At 52.2% G+C, this 23,954-nt stretch overlaps 1 protein-coding gene across 1 annotated transcript; it reads left to right on the forward strand.

Annotated features, from left to right (window-relative positions):
* The first annotated feature begins 6,510 nt into the window (after positions 1 to 6,510).
* Positions 6,511 to 22,537, forward strand: NDUFB11 (NADH:ubiquinone oxidoreductase subunit B11). The gene is made up of 3 exons (XM_063431819.1): positions 6,511 to 6,736; positions 17,275 to 17,405; positions 22,362 to 22,537. Exons 1-3 carry the CDS (start codon positions 6,578 to 6,580, stop codon positions 22,486 to 22,488), a joined length of 417 nt encoding a protein of 138 aa, XP_063287889.1. The 5' UTR covers positions 6,511 to 6,577; the 3' UTR covers positions 22,489 to 22,537.
* The last annotated feature ends 1,417 nt before the right edge of the window (positions 22,538 to 23,954 follow it).

Below are 23,954 nucleotides of genomic sequence, written 5' to 3' on the forward strand. Positions count from 1 at the left end.
CCTCCCGGCTCTGAATCCTATACTGGCTGCTAGCTGAGTGTAACGTGGCACATGCTGCCAGGACCCTCAGCCACTCCTACACTGGCTGCAAGCTGAGTGTAACATGGCACAAGCTCCAGGACCCTCAGCCACTCCTATACTGGCTGCCAGCTGAGTGTAACGCGGGACCAGCTCCCAGGACCCTCAGCCACTCCTATACTGGCTGCCAGCTGAGTGTAACGCGGGACCAGCTCCCAGGACCCTCAGCCACTCCTATACTGGCTGCCAGCTGAGTGTAACACGGGACCAGCTCCCAGGACCCTCAGCCACTCCTATACTGGCTGCCAGCTGAGTGTAACACGGGACCAGCTCCCAGGACCCTCAGCCACTCCTATACTGGCTGCCAGCTGAATGTAACGCGGGACCAGCTCCCAGGACCCTCAGCCACTCCTATACTGGCTGCCAGCTGAGTGTAACGCGGGACCAGCTCCCATGACCCTCAGCCACTCCTATACTGGCTGCCAGCTGAGTAACGCGGGACCAGCTCCCAGGACCCTCAGCCACTCCTATACTGGCTGCCAGCTGCTCCCAGGACCCTCAGCCACTCCTATACTGGCTGCCAGCTTAGTGTAACACGGGATCAGCTCCCAGGACCCCCAGCCACTCCTATACTGGCTGCCAGCTGAGTGTAACGCGGGACCAGCTCCCAGGACCCTCAGCCACTCCTATACTGGCTGCCAGCTGCTCCCAGGACCCTCAGCCACTCCTATACTGGCTGCCAGCTTAGTGTAACACGGGATCAGCTCCCAGGACCCTCAGCCACTCCTATACTGGCTGCCAGCTGAGTAACGCGGGACCAGCTCCCAGGACCCTCAGCCACTCCTATACTGGCTGCCAGCTTAGTGTAACACGGGATCAGCTCCCAGGACCCTCAGCCACTCCTATACTGGCTGCCAGCTGAGTGTAACACGGGACCAGCTCCCAGGACCCTCAGCCACTCCTATACTGGCTGCCAGCTGAGTGTAACACGGGACCAGCTCCCAGGACCCTCAGCCACTCCTATACTGGCTGCCAGCTGAGTGTAACGCGGGACCAGCTTCCAGGACCCTCAGCCACTCCCATACTGGCTGCCAGCTGCTCCCAGGACCCTCAGCCACTCCTATACTGGCTGCCAGCTTAGTGTAACACTGGATCAGCTCCCAGGACCCCCAGCCACTCCTATACTGGCTGCCAGCTGAGTGTAACACGGGACCAGCTCCCAGGACCCTCAGCCACTCCTATACTGGCTGCCAGCTGAGTGTAACGCGGGACCAGCTCCCAGGACCCTCAGCCACTCCTATACTGGCTGCCAGCTGAGTGTAACACGGGATCAGCTCCCAGGACCCTCAGCCACTCCTATACTGGCTGCCAGCTGAGTGTAACATGGGACCAGCTCCCAGGACCCTCAGCCACTCCTATACTGGCTGCCAGCTGAGTAACGCGGGACCAGCTCCCAGGACCCTCAGCCACTCCTATACTGGCTGCCAGCTGCTCCCAGGACCCTCAGCCACTCCTATACTGGCTGCCAGCTTAGTGTAACACGGGATCAGCTCCCAGGACCCCCAGCCACTCCTATACTGGCTGCCAGCTGAGTGTAACGCGGGACCAGCTCCCAGGACCCTCAGCCACTCCTATACTGGCTGCCAGCTGCTCCCAGGACCCTCAGCCACTCCTATACTGGCTGCCAGCTTAGTGTAACACGGGATCAGCTCCCAGGACCCTCAGCCACTCCTATACTGGCTGCCAGCTGAGTAACGCGGGACCAGCTCCCAGGACCCTCAGCCACTCCTATACTGGCTGCCAGCTTAGTGTAACACGGGATCAGCTCCCAGGACCCTCAGCCACTCCTATACTGGCTGCCAGCTGAGTGTAACACGGGACCAGCTCCCAGGACCCTCAGCCACTCCTATACTGGCTGCCAGCTGAGTGTAACACGGGACCAGCTCCCAGAACCCTCAGCCACTCCTATACTGGCTGCCAGCTGAGTGTAACGCGGGACCAGCTTCCAGGACCCTCAGCCACTCCCATACTGGCTGCCAGCTGCTCCCAGGACCCTCAGCCACTCCTATACTGGCTGCCAGCTTAGTGTAACACTGGATCAGCTCCCAGGACCCCCAGCCACTCCTATACTGGCTGCCAGCTGAGTGTAACACGGGACCAGCTCCCAGGACCCTCAGCCACTCCTATACTGGCTGCCAGCTGAGTGTAACGCGGGACCAGCTCCCAGGACCCTCAGCCACTCCTATACTGGCTGCCAGCTGAGTGTAACACGGGACCAGCTCCCAGGACCCTCAGCCACTCCTATACTGGCTGCCAGCTGAGTGTAACACGGGACCAGCTCCCAGGACCCTCAGCCACTCCTATACTGGCTGCCAGCTGAGTGTAACACGGGACCAGCTCCCAGGATCCTCAGCCACTCCTATACTGGCTGCCAGCTGAGTGTAACGCGGGACCAGCTCCCAGGACCCTCAGCCACTCCTATACTGGCTGCCAGCTGAGTGTAACGCGGGACCAGCTCCCAGGACCCTCAGCCACTCCTATACTGGCTGCCAGCTGCTCCCAGGACCCTCAGCCACTCCTATACTGGCTGCCAGCTGAGTGTAACGCGGGACCAGCTCCCATGACCCTCAGCCACTCCTATACTGGCTGCCAGCTGAGTGTAACGCGGGACCAGCTCCCAGGACCCTCAGCCACTCCTATACTGGCTGCCAGCTGAGTAACACGGGACCAGCTCCCAGGATCCTCAGCCACTCCTATTCTGGCTGCCAGCTGAGTGTAACGCGGGACCAGCTCCCAGGACCCTCAGCCACTCCTATACTGGCTGCCAGCTGCTCCCAGGACCCTCAGCCACTCCTATACTGGCTGCCAGCTTAGTGTAACACGGGATCAGCTCCCAGGACCCCCAGCCACTCCTATACTGGCTGCCAGCTGAGTGTAACGCGGGACCAGCTCCCAGGACCCTCAGCCACTCCTATACTGGCTGCCAGCTGCTCCCAGGACCCTCAGCCACTCCTATACTGGCTGCCAGCTGAGTGTAACGCGGGACCAGCTCCCAGGACCCTCAGCCACTCCTATACTGGCTGCCAGCTGCTCCCAGGACCCTCAGCCACTCCTATACTGGCTGCCAGCTTAGTGTAACACGGGATCAGCTCCCAGGACCCTCAGCCACTCCTATACTGGCTGCCAGCTGAGTAACACGGGACCAGCTCCCAGGACCCTCAGCCACTCCTATACTGGCTGCCAGCTGAGTGTAACACGGGACCAGCTCCCAGGACCCTCAGCCACTCCTATACTGGCTGCCAGCTGAGTGTAACGCGGGACCAGCTCCCAGGACCCTCAGCCACTCCCATACTGGCTGCCAGCTGCTCCCAGGACCCTCAGCCACTCCTATACTGGCTGTCAGCTTAGTGTAACACGGGATCAGCTCCCAGGACCCTCAGCCACTCCTATACTGGCTGCCAGCTGAGTGTAACACGGGACCAGCTCCCAGGACCCTCAGCCACTCCTATACTGGCTGCCAGCTGAGAGTAACACGGGACCAGCTCCCAGGACCCTCAGCCACTCCTATACTGGCTGCCAGCTGAGTGTAACGCGGGACCAGCTCCCAGGACCCTCAGCCACTCCTATACTGGCTGCCAGCTGAATGTAACGCGGGACCAGCTCCCAGGACCCTCAGCCACTCCTATACTGGCTGCCAGCTGCTCCCAGGACCCTCAGCCACTCCTATACTGGCTGCCAGCTGAGTGTAATGCGGGACCAGCTCCCAGGACCCTCAGCCACTCCTATACTGGCTGCCAGCTGAGTGTAACGCGGGACCAGCTCCCAGGACCCTCAGCCACTCCTATACTGGCTGCCAGCTGAGTGTAACACGGGACCAGCTCCCAGGACCCTCAGCCACTCCTATACTGGCTGCCAGCTGAGTGTAACGCGGGACCAGCTCCCAGGACCCTCAGCCACTCCTAAACTGGCTGCCAGCTGCTCCCAGGACCCTCAGCCACTCCTATACTGGCTGCCAGCTGAGTGTAACACGGGACCAGCTCCCAGGACCCTCAGCCACTCCTATACTGGCTGCCAGCTTAGTGTAACACGGGATCAGCTCCCAGGACCCTCAGCCACTCCTATACTGGCTGCCAGCTGAGTAACACGGGACCAGCTCCCAGGACCCTCAGCCACTCCTATACTGGCTGCCAGCTGAGTGTAACACGGGACCAGCTCCCAGGACCCTCAGCCACTCCTATACTGGCTGCCAGCTGAGTGTAACGCGGGACCAGCTCCCAGGACCCTCAGCCACTCCCATACTGGCTGCCAGCTGCTCCCAGGACCCTCAGCCACTCCTATACTGGCTGCCAGCTTAGTGTAACACGGGATCAGCTCCCAGGACCCTCAGCCACTCCTATACTGGCTGCCAGCTGAGTGTAACACGGGACCAGCTCCCAGGACCCTCAGCCACTCCTATACTGGCTGCCAGCTGAGAGTAACACGGGACCAGCTCCCAGGACCCTCAGCCACTCCTATACTGGCTGCCAGCTGAGTGTAACGCGGGACCAGCTCCCAGGACCCTCAGCCACTCCTATACTGGCTGCCAGCTGAATGTAACGCGGGACCAGCTCCCAGGACCCTCAGCCACTCCTATACTGGCTGCCAGCTGCTCCCAGGACCCTCAGCCACTCCTATACTGGCTGCCAGCTGCTCCCAGGACCCTCAGCCACTCCTATACTGGCTGCCAGCTGAGCGTAACGCGGGACCAGCTCCCAGGACCCTCAGCCACTCCTATACTGGCTGCCAGCTGAGTGTAACGCGGGACCAGCTCCCAGGACCCTCAGCCACTCCTATACTGGCTGCCAGCTGAGTGTAACACGGGACCAGCTCCCAGGACCCTCAGCCACTCCTATACTGGCTGCCAGCTGAGTGTAACGCGGGACCAGCTCCCAGGACCCTCAGCCACTCCTATACTGGCTGCCAGCTGAATGTAACGCGGGACCAGCTCCCAGGACCCTCAGCCACTCCTATACTGGCTGCCAGCTGAGTGTAACGCGGGACCAGCTCCCAGGACCCTCAGCCACTCCTATACTGGCTGCCAGCTGAGTGTAACGCGGGACCAGCTCCCAGGACCCTCAGCCACTCCTAAACTGGCTGCCAGCTGCTCCCAGGACCCTCAGCCACTCCTATACTGGCTGCCAGCTGAGTGTAACGCGGGACCAGCTCCCAGGACCCTCAGCCACTCCTATACTGGCTGCCCGCTGGGTGTAACACGGGACCAGCTCCCAGGACCCTCAGCCACTCCTATACTGGCTGCCAGCTGAGTGTAACACGGGACCAGCTCCCAGGACCCTCAGCCACTCCTATACTGGCTGCCAGCTGAGTGTAACGCGGGACCAGCTCCCAGGACCCTCAGCCACTCCTATACTGGCTGCCAGCTGAATGTAACGCGGGACCAGCTCCCAGGACCCTCAGCCACTCCTATACTGGCTGCCAGCTGAGTGTAACACGGGACCAGCTCCCAGGACCCTCAGCCACTCCTATACTGGCTGCCAGCTGAGTGTAACGCGGGACCAGCTCCCAGGACCCTCAGCCACTCCTATACTGGCTGCCAGCTGAATGTAACGCGGGACCAGCTCCCAGGACCCTCAGCCACTCCTATACTGGCTGCCAGCTGCTCCCAGGACCCTCAGCCACTCCTATACTGGCTGCCAGCTGAGTGTAACGCGGGACCAGCTCCCAGGACCCTCAGCCACTCCTATACTGGCTGCCAGCTGCTCCCAGGACCCTCAGCCACTCCTATACTGGCTGCCAGCTGAGTGTAACACGGGACCAGCTCCCAGGACCCTCAGCCACTCCTATACTGGCTGCCAGCTGAGTGTAACGCGGGACCAGCTCCCAGGACCCTCAGCCACTCCTATACTGGCTGCCAGCTGCTCCCAGGACCCTCAGCCACTCCTATACTGGCTGCCAGCTGAGTGTAACACGGGACCAGCTCCCAGGACCCTCAGCCACTCCTATACTGGCTGCCAGCTGAGTGTAACACGGGACCAGCTCCCAGGACCCTCAGCCACTCCTATACTGGCTGCCAGCTGAGTGTAACGCGGGACCAGCTCCCAGGACCCTCAGCCACTCCTATACTGGCTGCCAGCTGAGTGTAACACGGGACCAGCTCCCAGGACCCTCAGCCACTCCTATACTGGCTGCCAGCTGAGTGTAACACGGGACCAGCTCCCAGGACCCTCAGCCACTCCTATACTGGCTGCCAGCTGAGTGTAACGCGGGACCAGCTCCCAGGACCCTCAGCCACTCCTATACTGGCTGCCAGCTGCTCCCAGGACCCTCAGCCAGCCTGCTTACTATCTGCTCTGATGGTGACTTTGCCCAAAACAAACATGGCCGCTGCGTGTCTGAACTCCTGGTTCCCCATTGGTGGGTTGTCACGTGGGGCGTGTCCTATTGGTCGGGAGTCTGAGCGATTCTCCAATCAGGACGCAGCCCGCCCCCTTGTCGTATTGTGATTGGCTGGGACGCCGTGCTGGGTTTCCGGTGTCCGCTGTCGCTCTCCGGTCACGGAGTCATGGCGATGTCCTTGTGTTTCCGGGCTCTCCGGCTCCCGGGGGCCAACCTCCTGAGGGCCACACTCCCCGCCACCCGCCCGGCCTCATCCTCATCCCTCACCCGCCACGTGGGGCCCCCGGACAGCGGAAACCACGAGGAGGTCAACGTGTATGAGAAGGTGGGGGGTCACTGAGGAGGGGGAATGTGGGGTCCTGGGGGGGGAGGAGGGGGAATGTGGGGTCCTGGGGGGGGAGGAGGGGGAATGTGGGGTCCTGGGGGGGGGGGGAGGAGGGGGAAATGGGGGGGTCACTGGGGGGGAGGAGGGGGAAATGGGGGGTCACTGGGGGGAGGTGGGGGAAATGGGGGGTCACTGGGGGGAGGAGGGGGAAATGGGGGGTCACTGGGGGGGAGGAGGGGGAAATGGGGGGTCACTGGGGGGAGGTGGGGGAAATGGGGGGTCACTGGGGGGAGGAGGGGGAAATGGGGGGTCACTGGGGGGAGGTGGGGGAAATGGGGGGTCACTGGGGGGGAGGAGGGGGAGAATGGGGGGTCACTGGGGGGGAGGAGGGGGAGAATGGGGGGTCACTGGGGGGGAGGGGGGGTCACTGGGGGGAGGAGGGGGAAATGGGGGTCACTGGGGGGAGGTGGGGGAAATGGGGGGTCACTGGGGGGGAGGAGGGGGAGAATGGGGGGTCACTGGGGGGGAGGAGGGGGAGAATGGGGGGTCACTGGGGGGGGAGGGGGGGTCACTGGGGGGGAGGAGGGGGAGAATGGGGGGTCACTGGGGGGGAGGGAGGGTCACTGGGGGGGATGGGGGGTCACTGGGGGGGAGGAGGGGGAGAATGGGGGGTCACTGGGGGGGAGGGGGGGTCACTGGGGGGAATGGGGTGTCACTGGGGGAGGCTGTGTTTAGACTGTAAGCTTCTTTGAGCAGGGCTCTCTTCATCCTAGGTTTTTTTACTTGTCTCATTTATTGTTATTATATATCATTTATTCAGGGGAAACAGGGCTTTCATTTAACATGAAATATTTAGCTATGAAACATAATTTAATACTAAAAAAATGGGAGAAAATAAGAAATGTTATTTTTTTCGTTCTACATGACATTTTAACTGTGAATGTCATAATACTGTTTGCTTTTACTGCAATAAAATACACAAATTTGTATTCAGCAAAGTCTCCCATGTAAAACAGTACCCCCTATGTACAGGTTTTATGGTATTTTGGGAAGTTACAGGGTCAAATATAGCACATTACATTTGAAATTCGTCAGATTGGTTACGTTGCCTTTGAGACCGTATGGTAGCCCAGGAATTTAATTTACACCCATAATGGCATACCATTTGCAATCGTAGACAACCCAAGGTATTGCAAATGGGGTATGTCCAGTCTTTTTTAGTAGCCACTTAGTCACAAACACTGGCCAAAATTAGCGTTAGTATTTTGTTTGGGTGTGGAAAATGCAAAAAAACACCAATTTTGGCCAGTGTTTGTGACTAAGTGGCTACTAAAAAAGACTGGACATACCCCATTTGCAATACCTTGGGTTGTCTACTATTGCAAATGGTTTGCCATCATGGGGGTAATTTTCATTCTTGGGTTACCATAGGGTCACAAAGGCAACGTAAGCAATCTGGCGAATGTGAAAAAAATGAAGCACAAGCCTGTGTTCTAGTAAAGCAAGCCTTATATTTGACGCTGTAATTTTTGAAAACACCATAAAACCTGTACATGAGGGGTACTGTTGTACTCGGGAGACTTCGCTGAAAAAAAATGTGTTTCAAAACAGTAAAAAGTATCACAGCAATAATATCGTCCGTGTAAGTGCTGTTTGTGCGTGAAAAATGCAAGAAACGTCACTTTTACTGGCGATATCATCGTTGTAATACATTTTACTGTTTTGAAACACTAATATTTTTGTTCAGCGAAGTCTCCAGAGTAAAACAGTACCCCCCATGTACAGGTTTTATGGTGTCTTGGAAAGTTATAGGGTTAAATATAGTGCTAGCAAATTACATTCGCTTTACTTTCGGCATGGGATGTCAGCCAGGTCCCGCTAATTGTAATTAATATAATTACTTAATTATGTAAAAAATATTACATAAATATGTGTAGAATTAATGTGTGTATGTGTGTATAATATATATATGTGTGTGTGTGTGTGTGTGTGTGTAATTTGTAAAAATATTTTTATTTATATATAGGTAGATATATATATATATATATATATATATATATATATTTCGTTCTATGTGTATTTTTATATATATATTAATATTACAATACAGTTAGAACGAAATAACACACATCTATATATTTTTTAATTATTTTTTTAATTTTATTTTTTTACGTATTTTTTTTTTTTTTATATTTTATTTATATATATATATTCAGTATCGGTCTACGTGTAATTTGATATATATATATATATATATATATATTTTTTTTTTTTTAAATTAGGGATCGACCGATTATCGGTTTTACCGATATAATCGGCCGATATTCGGTATTTTCGGCAATATCGGTATCGGCCAATAGACACACCGATATTGTCGATAATACCTCCTAGGACCACCGGGCTCATTTCAAGCCTGGCGGTCCTGGGGGGGCCGGCAGCAAGCACTGACTTACCCTCCCAGCAACTCCATGTCTAAATCTCGCGAGACCCGCGGGCGCAGAGCGTTGCCACGGGTTACCATGGCAACGCTCCGCGCGACACTAAGTGCCGCGAGATTTACGCTGGAGGAGCTGCTGGGAGGTAAGTCAGCTTGCTGTCGGCCTCCCCAGGACTTAACAAACCACCGGACCACAAGGGAATACTATATACCCCCCTCCCTGGTAAGAAGCAGGGAGGGGGGACTAAAAGAAACATAAAAAAATCCCCCCCCCCCCCCCCATTTTACACAAATTAAATCACTACACAAACATACAAACACACACTGCATTACATACACACACACTACACAAATACTGCATTACATACATACATTACATACACACACACACACTGCATTACATACACACACACACACTGCATTACATACACACACACACACTGCATTACATACACACACACACACTGCATTACATACACACACACACTGCATTACATACACACACTACACAAACACACAATGCATTACATACATACACACACTACACAAACACACACTGCATTACATACACACACTACACAAACACACACTGCATTACATACACATTACATACACACACTACATTACATACACACACTGCATTACATACACACACACACACACACACACACACACTGCATTACATACACACACTACACAAACACACACTGCATTACATACACATTACATACATACACACACTGCATTACATACACACACACACACACACTGCATTACATACACACACACACACACACACACACTGCATTACATACACATTACATACACACACACACTGCATTACATACACACACACACACACACACACACACTGCATTACATGCACACACACACACTGCATTACATACACATTACATACACACACACTGCATTACATACACACACACACACACACACACACACACTGCATTACATGCACACACACACACACACACTGCATTACATGCACACACACACACACACACTGCATTACATACGCATTACATACACACACACACACACACTGCATTACATACGCATTACATACACACACACACACACTGCATTACATACACACACACACACTGCATTACATACACACACACACACACTGCATTACATACACACACACACACTGCATTACATACACACACTACACAAACACTCACTGCATTCACTATACACACTACACAAATACACACAGCTCCCCTGTCTAAATACACTTCATCCACTACATGTGGCATGTATATTTTGTGCATTTACCTTTAGAAATAGTTTATTTTTTCAAAATGGTAAATGTACAGAATATCGGCAAGTTATCGCTATCGGCCTGAAATTTCACAGATTATCGGTATCGGCTCTAAAAAATCAATATCGGTCGATCCCTAATTAAAATACACCTAGACAGTCTATATGTGTATATATATACACTTAGATCATATATATGTATATATATAATTTATATTCATGATCTAAGTATATTATTTTTTTTTTTTACACTTATTAACTTTTAATTTAATTTATTTCCAGCCAGCAGGGGGACTGTCATTACAGTTAGTCCCCCTGCTGGCAATGCCTCAGCCAGCTATCCCGGCCATGTGACTATGAGGTCCTTGCAAGGACCTCACTCTCACATGGCCGGGGGGGGCTGCTGGAGGGCGGACGTGCCGCGGGGGGCTCCCTGGGAGTCCCCCCCCACAACCGCGATCGCCGGCGCCCGGGTAAGTAAAAAAAAAAAAAAACGGAGGGCGTACTATTACGCACGTCGGCGTTTAGAGCCGCTTAAAGTAGAGCGTAATAGTACGCCCTCCAGTCTTAAGGGGTTAAGACTGTCCTCTTGTGGTAGTTTTTCTTCTTTGAAATATAGTCTCCTCCTTTACTGTGTTGATTCCCTTTATGTGCACACTCAGTATACGCCATTTGGACATACACTGAACAAAATTATAAAACGCAACACTTTTTTGTTTTTGCCCCCATTTTCCATGAGCTGAACTCAAAGATCTAAGCCTTTTTCTATGTACACAAAAGGCCTATTTCGCCCAAATATTGTTCACAAATCTGTCTGGATCTGTGTTAGTGAGCACTTCTCCTTTGCCGAGATAATCCATCCACCTCACAGGTGTAGCATATCGAGATGCTGATTAGACAGCATGATTATTGCACAGGTGTGGCATATCAAGATGCTGATTAGACAGCATGATTATTGCACAGGTGTGGCATATCAAGATGCTGATTAGACAGCGTGATTATTGCACAGGTGTGGCATATCAAGATGCTGATTAGACAGCGTGATTATTGCACAGGTGTGGCATATCAAGATGCTGATTAGACAGCGTGATTATTGCACAGGTGTGGCATATCAAGATGCTGATTAGACAGCGTGATTATTGCACAGGTGTGGCATATCAAGATGCTGATTAGACAGCGTGATTATTGCACAGGTGTGGCATATCAAGATGCTGATTAGACAGCGTGATTATTGCACAGGTGCGCCTTAGGCTGGCCACAATAAAAGGCCACTCTAAAATGTGCTGTTTAACTGTATTGGGGGAGTCCGGGGGGGGGGTTTGGAAACCAGTCAGTATCTTGTGCGACCACCATTTGTCTCATGCAGTGCAACATATCTCCTTCGCATAGAGTTGATCAGGTAGTTGATTGTGGCCTGTGGAATGTTGGTCCACTCCTCTTCAATGGCTGGGCGAAGTTGCTGGATATTGGAAGGACCTGGAACACGCTGTTGTATAAGCCGATCCAGAGCATCCCAAACATGCTCAATGGGTGACATGTCCGGTGAGTATGCTGGCCATGCAAGAACTAGGATGTTCTCAGCTTCCAGGAATTGTGTACAGATCCTTGCAACATGGGGCTGTGCATTATCATGCTACAAAATGAGGTGATGGTCGTGGATGAATGGCACAACAATGGGCCTTAGGATATCATCAGGGTATCTCTGTGCATTCAAAATGCCATCAAATGCACCTGTGTTCATTGTCCATAACATACGCCCATACTATAACCCCACCGCCACCATGGGCCACTCGATCCACAACATTGACCTCAGCAAACCGTTCACCCACACGATGCCGTACACGCTGTCCGCCATCTGCTCTGTACAGTAAAAGCCGGGATTCATCCGTGAAGAGAACACCTCCAAAGTGCCAGATGCCATCGAATGTGAGCCTGAAATGCCTTTGGAGACGGCTTATGGTAAAGAAATTAACATTTAATTCACGGGCAACAGTTCTGGTTGACATTCCTGCAGTCAGCATGCCAATTGCACGCTCTGTCAAAACTTGCGACATCTGTGGCATTGTGCTGTGTGATATAACTGCACATTTTAGAGTGGCCTTTTACTGTGGCCAGCCTAAGGCACACCTGTGCAATAATCATGCTGTCTAATCAGCATCTTGATATGCCACACCTGTGCAATAATCGTGCTGTCTAATCAGCATCTCGATATGCCACACCTGTGCAATAATCGTGCTGTCTAATCAGCATCTCGATATGCCACACCTGTGCAATAATCATGCTGTCTAATGAGCATCTCGATATGCCACACCTGTGCAATAATCACGCTGTCTAATCAGCATCTCGATATGCCACACCTGTGCAATAATCATGCTGTCTAATCAGCATCTCGATATGCGTGTGATTTTTACCACTTCGAGCTGAGAGTGAGTGTGGGTTGCTCTGTCCCCACCACTTTAAAAAAAATAAAAAAAATAATAAAATTAAACTTTTTATGTACCTTTTTCCAGCTCTGAGGCTGCCCCTGCGCTGCCCACCTCTCTGGTTCTTGTTACCCAAGCATTGAGTCAGTGCTTTCCCATGGGGTCGTTCGCATCATGTGACCGAGGTTTAATCGGCCAGTGCAGCGTTAGCGCCTCTAGTGGCTGTGATCCTGTAATGCTAAACATGGCTGTTTCTACGACAGGGACCCCTGAGATACAATGACATGAGATTGATATGAAAAGAACTCATGGATGATTTATGGTTTTAAAACGGTTTTGTGAAAAAGAACCAAGATGTGACTGACATCAAAATGAGCAGTATGCGTCGACTTCTGGGAGAGGATTAGAATTGTGCGCTCGTTATTAATCTGGTTCTTGCAACGTGCGGTTTTCCTCTGGGAATATAATTTTGTTTCAAGCCGTAATTCTCCCAATGTTATAGTGTACTAGATTTCAGGTTTCCTCCCCCCATGTAAGCAATAGCAAAGATATGATCTAGAAAATCTATGGCTGTGTTTAGAAATCTGGGGAATCGTGGGAAATGTGATTTAAATTTAAAATCAATGCCGGCTTACGTGGTCTAATAAATGACATTAGATAGTCGTGCTGGGCGCAGTCATTGGCCGTCATTGGTTAATCTCATTGAAAGCGATTTATTGCTACCTTGTTCTGTATGGCATAGAAAGTATCACTCGTTACTGAGCTAGAGAGCATTGTGCCTGGGGGAACAACTAACTCTGGGGACCATCCCAAACGACAGAGGATGGAGGAAGCAGTTGCCATAGTAACAGTTTAGGAAGACTGGTTAATTGAATCTTGGTACATTTCCCATGAGGATAGCTTGACGTTTATCTGGGTAACTTATTGGCAGACACCAGTATCAGACTCCTGGAGCACTCTGCCGAGTGTGAGCCAGTGTGTGCTCACTGAGTGCTGGTCCAAGAGATCTGCTGTCTGCTGGAATGGAATATCGGGCACAAAGTGATAATGGCTTCTAATAAAGGGCAGTAGGATTCTTTTACGGTGTGAGCGTGCGAGAATGGATGATCCTTTTTATTTTCATTGGTTCTTGTCACTATTTAGCGTAATTGACATCCATGAAGGTGTCTCAGGGAATCTCTATCCTCCATAGCCGATGACCGATAGTACCATAGATACGATCTACAAGTTTTCACAGTACACCAGAGACAAAGACTCTAGGTTCATAGAGTTCAAGTGTATGGTTGTTCTGGGGGGATTTTGAGATGTGGACATATTATGCATGAGATTTATTGCTCTTTTGTTTGGTTCCAGTCTATAATAAACCTGACTGGTTGGCATCACTCCACTATATCCCAACCACCTAGTACTTCCAATCAGCTGCTGATGGATGTCTCTTTATCCTAAGATATACTATTATCTTGCTATTTGATTGTATAGTACTTGGGTTCTAATTTGGACCTCACACACACACCCTATAGTCTCTTATACAAAGCAATCGTTTAGTTGATTTATCCCTATTTACTTTATAGCGCCACGGTTTAGGCTTATTGGTTGGACATCCATTTCCTTAGACCATTATACTTTTTATATCTGCTAACAGCAATATCAGCACGCAGGACATCTCTGGGTCAATACATTGTAGGCAGCTATCATAAAGCCCCTTGGTTTAACTTTTCTATTGCTAGATCACAATGTCTCCTGCACACCGTGAGGCTGCTCTCCTTCTAACCAGCGTTTAACCCCATGTAAATCGGCCGTATTCAGTGGAGGGTGTGAACGCTGGCTTTGCGTGTGCCATGGTCAGTGCCAGTTTCCTGGGGGTAGCTCTCTCGGTGTGATAGTGATTCATTAATGTGGGTCAGTGTTTTAGCAGGGACTCTATGTGGGAGACATTGACCCACATTGATGATATGTTGGTAAAAAACCTTGAATTCAGTATATTTCAAACACCTGGCACACAGCCTTCATTACGTGACACTGTACTGACATGGTTTGTACACCACCTTAATGTGCATCAATGGGTCGGAGGCTCCAACGTGTGTTTAGGAGGCTGCCAGGGGTGATTCAGTAATAGATGTAGTTCTCTGTCAGGACAGCAGGGGGCACTGTGTGTGTTAGGGTGTTGGAGATGTCTGAGGATATAGGCAGTGCACATTGTAATGACTAGTTGCAGTTCTATGTTATTGCAGCAGAGGGTGCTATGTGTATGTGTTGTGTTCTGCAAGTCAGCAGACCTTGAATTCTGTCACTCTTCCTCCCCCCCCCCCCCCCCCCCCAACACATTTTCTTTTCTGGTATTTTTCTCCTCACTCCTGGGTTTGTCTTTCCTTCACGACGTGCTTGCTTTCACGCAGTACATGTCTTTGTCCCAGCTCTCCTTTATTCTGTCTCTTTCTCCTCATTAGCAGCTCTGCCTTTGTTCGTTGGCCGCTCAGACGCTGCTCTCACCTTTCTGCTTGGATATAGTTGTGATGAAAACGTAGTGTGCGCTGCTTTGAAGTCTTGTGTGCGCCTCTACCACATGCCTGCCCCAGGAGCTTACACTTCAAACTAAAAAGCAGACTATATAAAGCTATTGTATTTAGTGCTAATTTTAAATCCTTCTGTGCTGATTCTATTCTGTTACCGGCCCGCCTTTTCTCTATAAGCCCCCCGTCTTTACAATACGTTCTGTTACCTGCCCGCCTTCCCTCTATAAGCCCCCGTCTTTACAATACGTTCTGTTACCTGCCCGCCTTCCCTCTATAAGCCCCCGTCTTTACAATACGTTCTGTTACCTGCCCGCCTTCTCTCTATAAGCCCCCGTCTTTACAATACGTTCTATTACCTGCCCGCCTTCCGCTATAAGCCCCCGTCTTTACAATACGTTCTGTTACCTGCCCGCCTTCCCTCTATAATACATTCTGTTACCTGCCCGCCTTCTCTCTATAAGCCCCCGTCTTTATAATACGTTCTGTTACCTGCCCGCCTTCTCTCTATAAGCCCCCGTCTTTATAATACGTTCTGTTACCTGCCCGCCTTCTCTCTATAAGCCCCCGTCTTTATAATACGTTCTGTTACCTGCCCGCCTTCCGCTATAAGCCCCCGTCTTTACAATACTTTCTGTTACCTGCCCGCCTTCCCTCTATAATACATTGTTACCTGCCCGCCTTCCCTCTATAAGCCCCACGTCTTTACAATACTTTCTGTTACCTGCCCGCCTTCCCTCTATAAGCCCCCGTCTTTACAATACGTTCTGTTACCTGCCCGCCTTCCCTCTATAAGCACCCGTCTTTATAATACGTTCTGTTACCTGCCCGCCTTCCCTCTATAAGCCCCCTGTCTTTATAATACGTTCTGTTACCTGCCCGCCTTCTCTCTATAAGCCCCCGTCTTTACAATACGTTCTGTTACCTGCCCGCCTTCTCTCTATAAGCCCCCCGTCTTTACAATACGTTCTGTTACCTGCCGCCTTCCCTCTATAAGCCCCCGTCTTTACAATACTTTCTGTTACCTGCCCGCCTTCCCTCTATAATACATTGTTACCTGCCCGCCTTCCCTCTATAAGCACCCGTCTTTATAATACGTTCTGTTACCTGCCCGCCTTCTCTCTATAAGCCCCCGTCTTTACAATACGTTCTGTTACCTGCCCGCCTTCTATCTATAAGCCCCCGTTTTTATAATACGTTCTGTTACCTGCCCGCTTTCTCTCTATAAGCCCCCCATCTTTACAATACGTTCTGTTACCTGCCCGCCTTCTCTCTATATGCCCCCCCATCTTTACAATACGTTCTGTTACCTGCCTGCTTTCTCTCTATAAGCCCCCGTCTTTACAATACGTTCTGTTACCTGCCCGCCTTCCCTCTATAAGCCCCCCATCTTTACAATACGTTCTGTTACCTGCCCGCCTTCTCTCTATAAGCCCCCGTTTTTATAATACGTTCTGTTACCTGCCCGCTTTCTCTCTATAAGCCCCCGTCTTTACAATACTTTCTGTTACCTGCCCGCCTTCTATCTATAAGCCCCCGTCTTTATAATACGTTCTGTTACCTGCCCGCTTTCTCTCTATAAGCCCCCGTCTTTACAATACTTTCTGTTACCTGCCCGCCTTCTATCTATAAGCCCCCGTCTTTATAATACGTTCTGTTACCTGCCCGCTTTCTCTCTATAAGCCCCCGTCTTTACAATACTTTCTGTTACCTGCCCGCCTTCTATCTATAAGCCCCCGTCTTTACAATACTTTCTGTTACCTGCCCGCCTTCTATCTATAAGCCCCCCGTCTTTTTAATACGTACTGTTACCTGCCCCCTGTTGTTCATTTTGTCAGTTTCTCTCTGCTTGATACCCAACTATGTTTGTTTTTGTTGCAGAACCCTGATTGGCATGGCTTCCACACAGATCCCATTGTGGACAAATGGAATATGCGGTTTGTGTTCTTCTTCGGGGTTTCAGTGTGCTTGGTACTGGGTTCAGTCTTTATACATTACCTTCCAGACCTCGGGTGAGTTCTTTTACCATCTCCTTCTCTTTCTCAATCTGTCTCCCATAGCATGGTCTTTTTTCTCGCCTATCTCTCTACAATTTGCCTTTTTTTTCTCCCCTTCTCCATTTCTCTACTCGTTGTCGCTCTGTGTCCCTGTCTCTATTCCCCTTCCCGCTCTGTCTCTGTCTCCATTGTCGCTCTCTGTCACTATCTCTGGTCTCCTTCCCGCTCTCTGTCGCTGTCTCCGGTCTCCTTCCCGCTCTCTGTCGCTGTCTCCGGTCTCCTTCCCGCTCTCTGTCGCTGTCTCCGGTCTCCTTCCCGCTCTCTGTCCCTGTCTGTATTCCCCTTCCCGCTCTCTGTCCCTGTCTGTATTCCCCTTCCCGCTCTCTGTCCCTGTCTGTATTCCCCTTCCCGCTCTCTGTCCCTGTCTGTATTCCCCTTCCCGCTCTCTGTCGCTGTCTGTATTCCCCTTCCCGCTCTCTGTCGCTCTCTGTATTCCCCTTCCCGCTCTCTGTCGCTGTCTGTATTCCCCTTCCCGCTCTCTGTTGCTGTCTCCGGTCCCCTTCCCGCTCTCTGCCGCTGTCTGTATTCCCCTTCCCGCTCTCTGTTGCTGTCTCCGGTCCCCTTCCTGCTCTCTGTCGTTGTGCTTTCTGTCTCTTGTCCCCGACCTGCTCTCTGCTGTCACTCTGTATCCAGCTTTGCTTGTTTTCTTTCTATCCTCCCACCTGCCCATTCTCTGCTGTAAATGCAATAAACGGTCGCATTACTCAGAATATTCCCTCAGCCTCAGTTTCCCAGTCACTTTGTCATGTCTGAGGGCGAATATATTGCAGCCATAAGTCTCCTTCTGACAGGAACTTGCTCTGTGTCCTTTCTGTGCCGTGAGAATGGCAGAGACAGACGGTCCCGAGCCCCCAGCTGGGGAGGGAGACTCGTTTTGAAGCGAACCCCAATGGACCTGTGTGGCTGCAGCGGTTCTATAAATAGCGACTAATTGCTTGTTGAGGAGCTCGATCTGTTCGCCCCAGAGCGGGGACAGATGGACTGTCACTGTCACTTCCATCATGATAGAGACATGGGGACTTGTCCTGGGAGTGATTAGTGTAATTAGAGCAGGTGAGCGGCCCTTGCACTCCCAGGAAGCCAGGCTCCAGCATGTCCGCACACTTCCTGCGGGAGATCTTTTTAATGAGCTCAGATTAATTATTAATTTCAACGCTGAGCAGAGAGAGTGTGCAGCCTGATCCAGCCGTCTCCCAGCGTGCAGACTGTACTGTGCAAACAGCAGCCGTACAGTTTGCATCTCACGCTGTATCGTATGTTGTATTGCGCCACTCTCCTGCATCCCTAATATAACCCTGCCCCGTGCTACACGCCCTCGCTGCCCTGATATCCCCCTGCTCAGGGGTCATGCAGCATGCCAAACGCTGTTACACAACCTCGCTGCCCTAATAGCACCCTGCCCCGCGTTACACGCCGCACCCTGCCCTACACCCTCCCGCTGCCCTAATCTCAGCCTCCCGCTGCCCTAATATCACCCTGCCCTGTGTTACACCCTCCCGCTGCCCTAATATCACCCTGCCCTGTGTTACACCCTCCCGCTGCCCTAATATCGCCCTGCCCTGTGTTACACCCTCCCGCTGCCCTAATATCACCCTGCCCTGTGTTACACCCTCCCGCTGCCCTAATATCACCCTGCCCTGTGTTACACCCTCCCGCTGCCCTAATATCATCCTGCCCTGTGTTACACCCTCCCGCTGCCCTAATATCACCCTGCCCTGTGTTACACGACCCCGCTGCCCTAATATCACCCTGCCCTGTGTTACATGACCCTGCTGCCCTAATATCACTCTGCCCTGTGTTACACCCTCCCGCTGCCCTAATATCACCCTGCCCTGTGTTACACCCTCCCGCTGCCCTAATATCACCCTGCCCTGTGTTACACCCTCCCGCTGCCCTAATATCATCCTGCCCTGTGTTACACCCTCCCGCTGCCCTAATATCACCCTGCCCTGTGTTACACCCTCCCGCTGCCCTAATATCATCCTGCCCTGTGTTACACCCTCCCGCTGCCCTAATATCACCCTGCCCTGTGTTACACCCTCCCGCTGCCCTAATATCACCCTGCCCTGTGTTACACCCTCCCGCTGCCCTAATATCACCCTGCCCTGTGTTACACCCTCCCGCTGCCCTAATATCATCCTGCCCTGTGTTACACCCTCCCGCTGCCCTAATATCACCCTGCCCTGTGTTACACCCTCCCGCTGCCCTAATATCATCCTGCCCTGTGTTACACCCTCCCGCTGCCCTAATATCACCCTGCCCTGTGTTACACCCTCCCGCTGCCCTAATATCACCCTGCCCTGTGTTACACCCTCCCGCTGCCCTAATCTCACCCTGCCCTGTGTTACACCCTCCCGCTGCCCTAATCTCACCCTGCCCTGTGTTACACCCTCCCGCTGCCCTAATATCACCCTGCCCTGTGTTACACCCTCCCGCTGCCCTAATATCGCCCTGCCCTGTTACACCCTCCCGCTGCCCTAATCTCACCCTGCCCTGTGTTACACCCTCCCGCTGCCCTAATATCACCCTGCCCTGTGTTACACCCTCCCGCTGCCCTAATATCGCCCTGCCCTGTGTTACACCCTCCCGCTGCCCTAATATCACCCTGCCCTGTGTTACACCCTCCCGCTGCCCTAATATCATCCTGCCCTGTGTTACACCCTCCCGCTGCCCTAATATCACCCTGCCCTGTGTTACACGACCCCGCTGCCCTAATATCACCCTGCCCTGTGTTACATGACCCTGCTGCCCTAATATCACTCTGCCCTGTGTTACACCCTCCCGCTGCCCTAATATCACCCTGCCCTGTGTTACACCCTCCCGCTGCCCTAATATCACCCTGCCCTGTGTTACACCCTCCCGCTGCCCTAATATCATCCTGCCCTGTGTTACACCCTCCCGCTGCCCTAATATCACCCTGCCCTGTGTTACACCCTCCCGCTGCCCTAATATCATCCTGCCCTGTGTTACACCCTCCCGCTGCCCTAATATCACCCTGCCCTGTGTTACACCCTCCCGCTGCCCTAATATCACCCTGCCCTGTGTTACACCCTCCCGCTGCCCTAATATCACCCTGCCCTGTGTTACACCCTCCCGCTGCCCTAATATCACCCTGCCCTGTGTTACACCCTCCCGCTGCCCTAATATCACCCTGCCCTGTGTTACACCCTCCCGCTGCCCTAATATCACCCTGCCCTGTGTTACACCCTCCCGCTGCCCTAATATCACCCTGCCCTGTGTTACACCCTCCCGCTGCCCTAATATCACCCTGCCCTGTGTTACACCCTCCCGCTGCCCTAATATCATCCTGCCCTGTGTTACACCCTCCCGCTGCCCTAATATCACCCTGCCCTGTGTTACACCCTCCCGCTGCCCTAATATCATCCTGCCCTGTGTTACACCCTCCCGCTGCCCTAATATCACCCTGCCCTGTGTTACACCCTCCCGCTGCCCTAATATCACCCTGCCCTGTGTTACACCCTCCCGCTGCCCTAATCTCACCCTGCCCTGTGTTACACCCTCCCGCTGCCCTAATCTCACCCTGCCCTGTGTTACACCCTCCCGCTGCCCTAATATCACCCTGCCCTGTGTTACACCCTCCCGCTGCCCTAATATCGCCCTGCCCTGTTACACCCTCCCGCTGCCCTAATCTCACCCTGCCCTGTGTTACACCCTCCCGCTGCCCTAATATCACCCTGCCCTGTGTTACACCCTCCCGCTGCCCTAATATCGCCCTGCCCTGTGTTACACCCTCCCGCTGCCCTAATATCACCCTGCCCTGTGTTACACCCTCCCGCTGCCCTAATATCACCCTGCCCTGTTACACCCTCCCGCTGCCCTAATATCACCCTGCCCTGTGTTACACCCTCCCGCTGCCCTAATATCACCCTGCCCTGTGTTACACCCTCCCGCTGCCCTAATATCACCCTGCCCTGTGTTACACCCTCCCGCTGCCCTAATATCACCCTGCCCTGTGTTACACCCTCCCGCTGCCCTAATATCACCCTGCCCTGTGTTACACCCTCCCGCTGCCCTAATATCACCCTGCCCTGTGTTACACCCTCCCGCTGCCCTAATATCACCCTGCCCTGTGTTACACCCTCCCGCTGCCCTAATATCACCCTGCCCTGTGTTACACCCTCCCACTGCCCTAATATCACCCTGCCCTGTTACACCCTCCCGCTGCCCTAATATCACCCTGCCCTGTTACACCCTCCCGCTGCCCTAATATCACCCTGCCCTGTGTTACACCCTCCCGCTGCCCTAATATCACCCTGCCCTGTGTTACACCCTCCCGCTGCCCTAATATCACCCTGCCCTGTGTTACACCCTCCCGCTGCCCTAATATCATCCTGCCCTGTGTTACACCCTCCCACTGCCCTAATATCACCCTGCCCTGTGTTACACCCTCCCGCTGCCCTAATATCACCCTGCCCTGTGTTACACTTTGCTGCCCTAAGATAGTCCTAAGATAGTATGCTGTGTTGGCCATCATGACGTCACCCCTCCCCTCCCCTCCCCTCCCCAACACCACACATTGCACTCGCTATGCGACCTCTTTCTGAATCCACGCACTTTGGGCGTTATCTCATTAGAGGTCCCTGATCCACATGGCAGACGAACTGCCTGCCTGTGTACTTCATGTACTGTGACCCCAGAGAGCCACCTGCATTACACATAGTTGTGAGCCCAGACCACGGACAGTCACCTGCAGATAATGTGGACAGTAGTCAACCTTTCAGGATGATTAGAGGCCCTTCCTGCACCCATGGAGCTAATCTCTCTATCCATAGCTCCTGTTTATTTTCCTTCCTTTTCTTATAGGAAAGGGTCTCTTCCTATTTAACACCTCTCCCCCCCCCTATTCACACCTCCCCCGTCTCAGTCTCACCTCTGCCTCCTCTCTGACAGGATGAGACAGTGGGCTCGCAGAGAAGCAGAACGACAGCTGAAGAGGAAAGAGGCTCTGGGCCTTCCCCCCATCGACTACAACTACTACGACCCAGACAAACTGGTCCTACCGCCAGAGGAGGAGTGATCTCCCTGCCCCTGCTTGCTTTCTTGTCCAATAAAGAGTTTAACATGAACACTGAGTGCTTTATTCCAGTTTGTAAAGAAAGATCTCATCTCGAGGGAAGGACATTGTGAATGGTGTGATTGGAGAATGTGAGCTCTGTGGGGGGGCAGATTCTAACAGAGAGATCGAAAATCGGGGTATTTCTAACAGAGAGATCAGGAATGGGGGGTATTTCTAACGGAGAGATCAGGAATGGGGGGTATTTCTAACGGAGAGATCAGGAATGGGGGGTATTTCTAACGGAGAGATCAGGAATGGGGGGTATTTCTAACGGAGAGATCAGGAATGGGGGGTATTTCTAACGGAGAGATCAGGAATGGGGGGTATTTCTAATGGAGAGATCAGGAAGAGTTTTTTTTTTAACAGATCGGGAATAGGGGTGTGGTTCTAACGGAGAGATGGGGGGTGTTTAACATATTGATCAGGAAGGATTGCATATTCACAGAACACTAGAATTCTTGTACACAAGGCATGCTCCTTTGCTACGGCATTACGTGGATAAACTGCGTAGGCAGTCAAACCTGAAGTCTCTGTTTCCTTACAGGGCAGGTTCTACTTATACCTGGTGTTTTCATATGGGACTAATGTAGTGTCTTGGGGTACATCCTGGACCCCTAATGTTTTGATGGATTTGGGTACTTGAAGAGGCTGCTATAATTAAAATCTTTATAGTTGAATGAATACTGTCACCTAGTATTGTTTGTTTGTTTAAAATATTTTTAAGAAATGTAGGTAGAGGTGAAACGGCAGTTCACACACTGAGCTTCCCTTGCGGTATCACCAAGAACCCATCGCTCTGAGTCTGCCCCTAATCTGTCCTCCTGGTGTGGCTGAGTCTGCCCCATGTTTCAGGTTCACAGACTCCCAATCCCTTGCGGTATCACCAAGAACCCATCGCTATGAGTCTGCCCCATGTTTCAGGTTCACAGACTCCCAATCCCTTGCGGCATCACCAAGAACCCATCGCTATGAGTCTGCCCCATGTTTCAGGTTCACAGACTCCCAATCCCTTGCGGCATCACCAAGAACCCATCGCTATGAGTCTGCCCCATGTTTCAGGTTCACAGACTCCCAATCCCTTGCGGCATCACCAAGAACCCATCGCTATGAGTCTGCCCCATGTTTCAGGTTCACAGACTCCCAATCCCTTGCGGTATCACCAAGAACCCATCGCTATGAGTCTGTCCTCCTGGAGTGGCTGAGTCTGCCCCATGTTTCAGGTCCACTGAGGATCATTCTGGCATTCTCGTATCTGACTAGTGTCATGTGGTGCAGGTTCATAGCAAAAAATTGTCGGGACCAGGATACCCGTCAGGTCAGCAGCTCGGTTAGTTCAGAGAACATACAATGGGAGTACAAACGTGTGAAAGGCAGGGTACAGGGCTATTTTACAAGTGACTTGAGGCAGCCGTTGTGTTCTCCTGACC

The sequence above is a fragment of the Pelobates fuscus genome, chromosome 9 (genome assembly GCF_036172605.1).
Source record: "Pelobates fuscus isolate aPelFus1 chromosome 9, aPelFus1.pri, whole genome shotgun sequence".
In the NCBI taxonomy this organism is placed as follows: domain Eukaryota; kingdom Metazoa; phylum Chordata; class Amphibia; order Anura; family Pelobatidae; genus Pelobates; species Pelobates fuscus.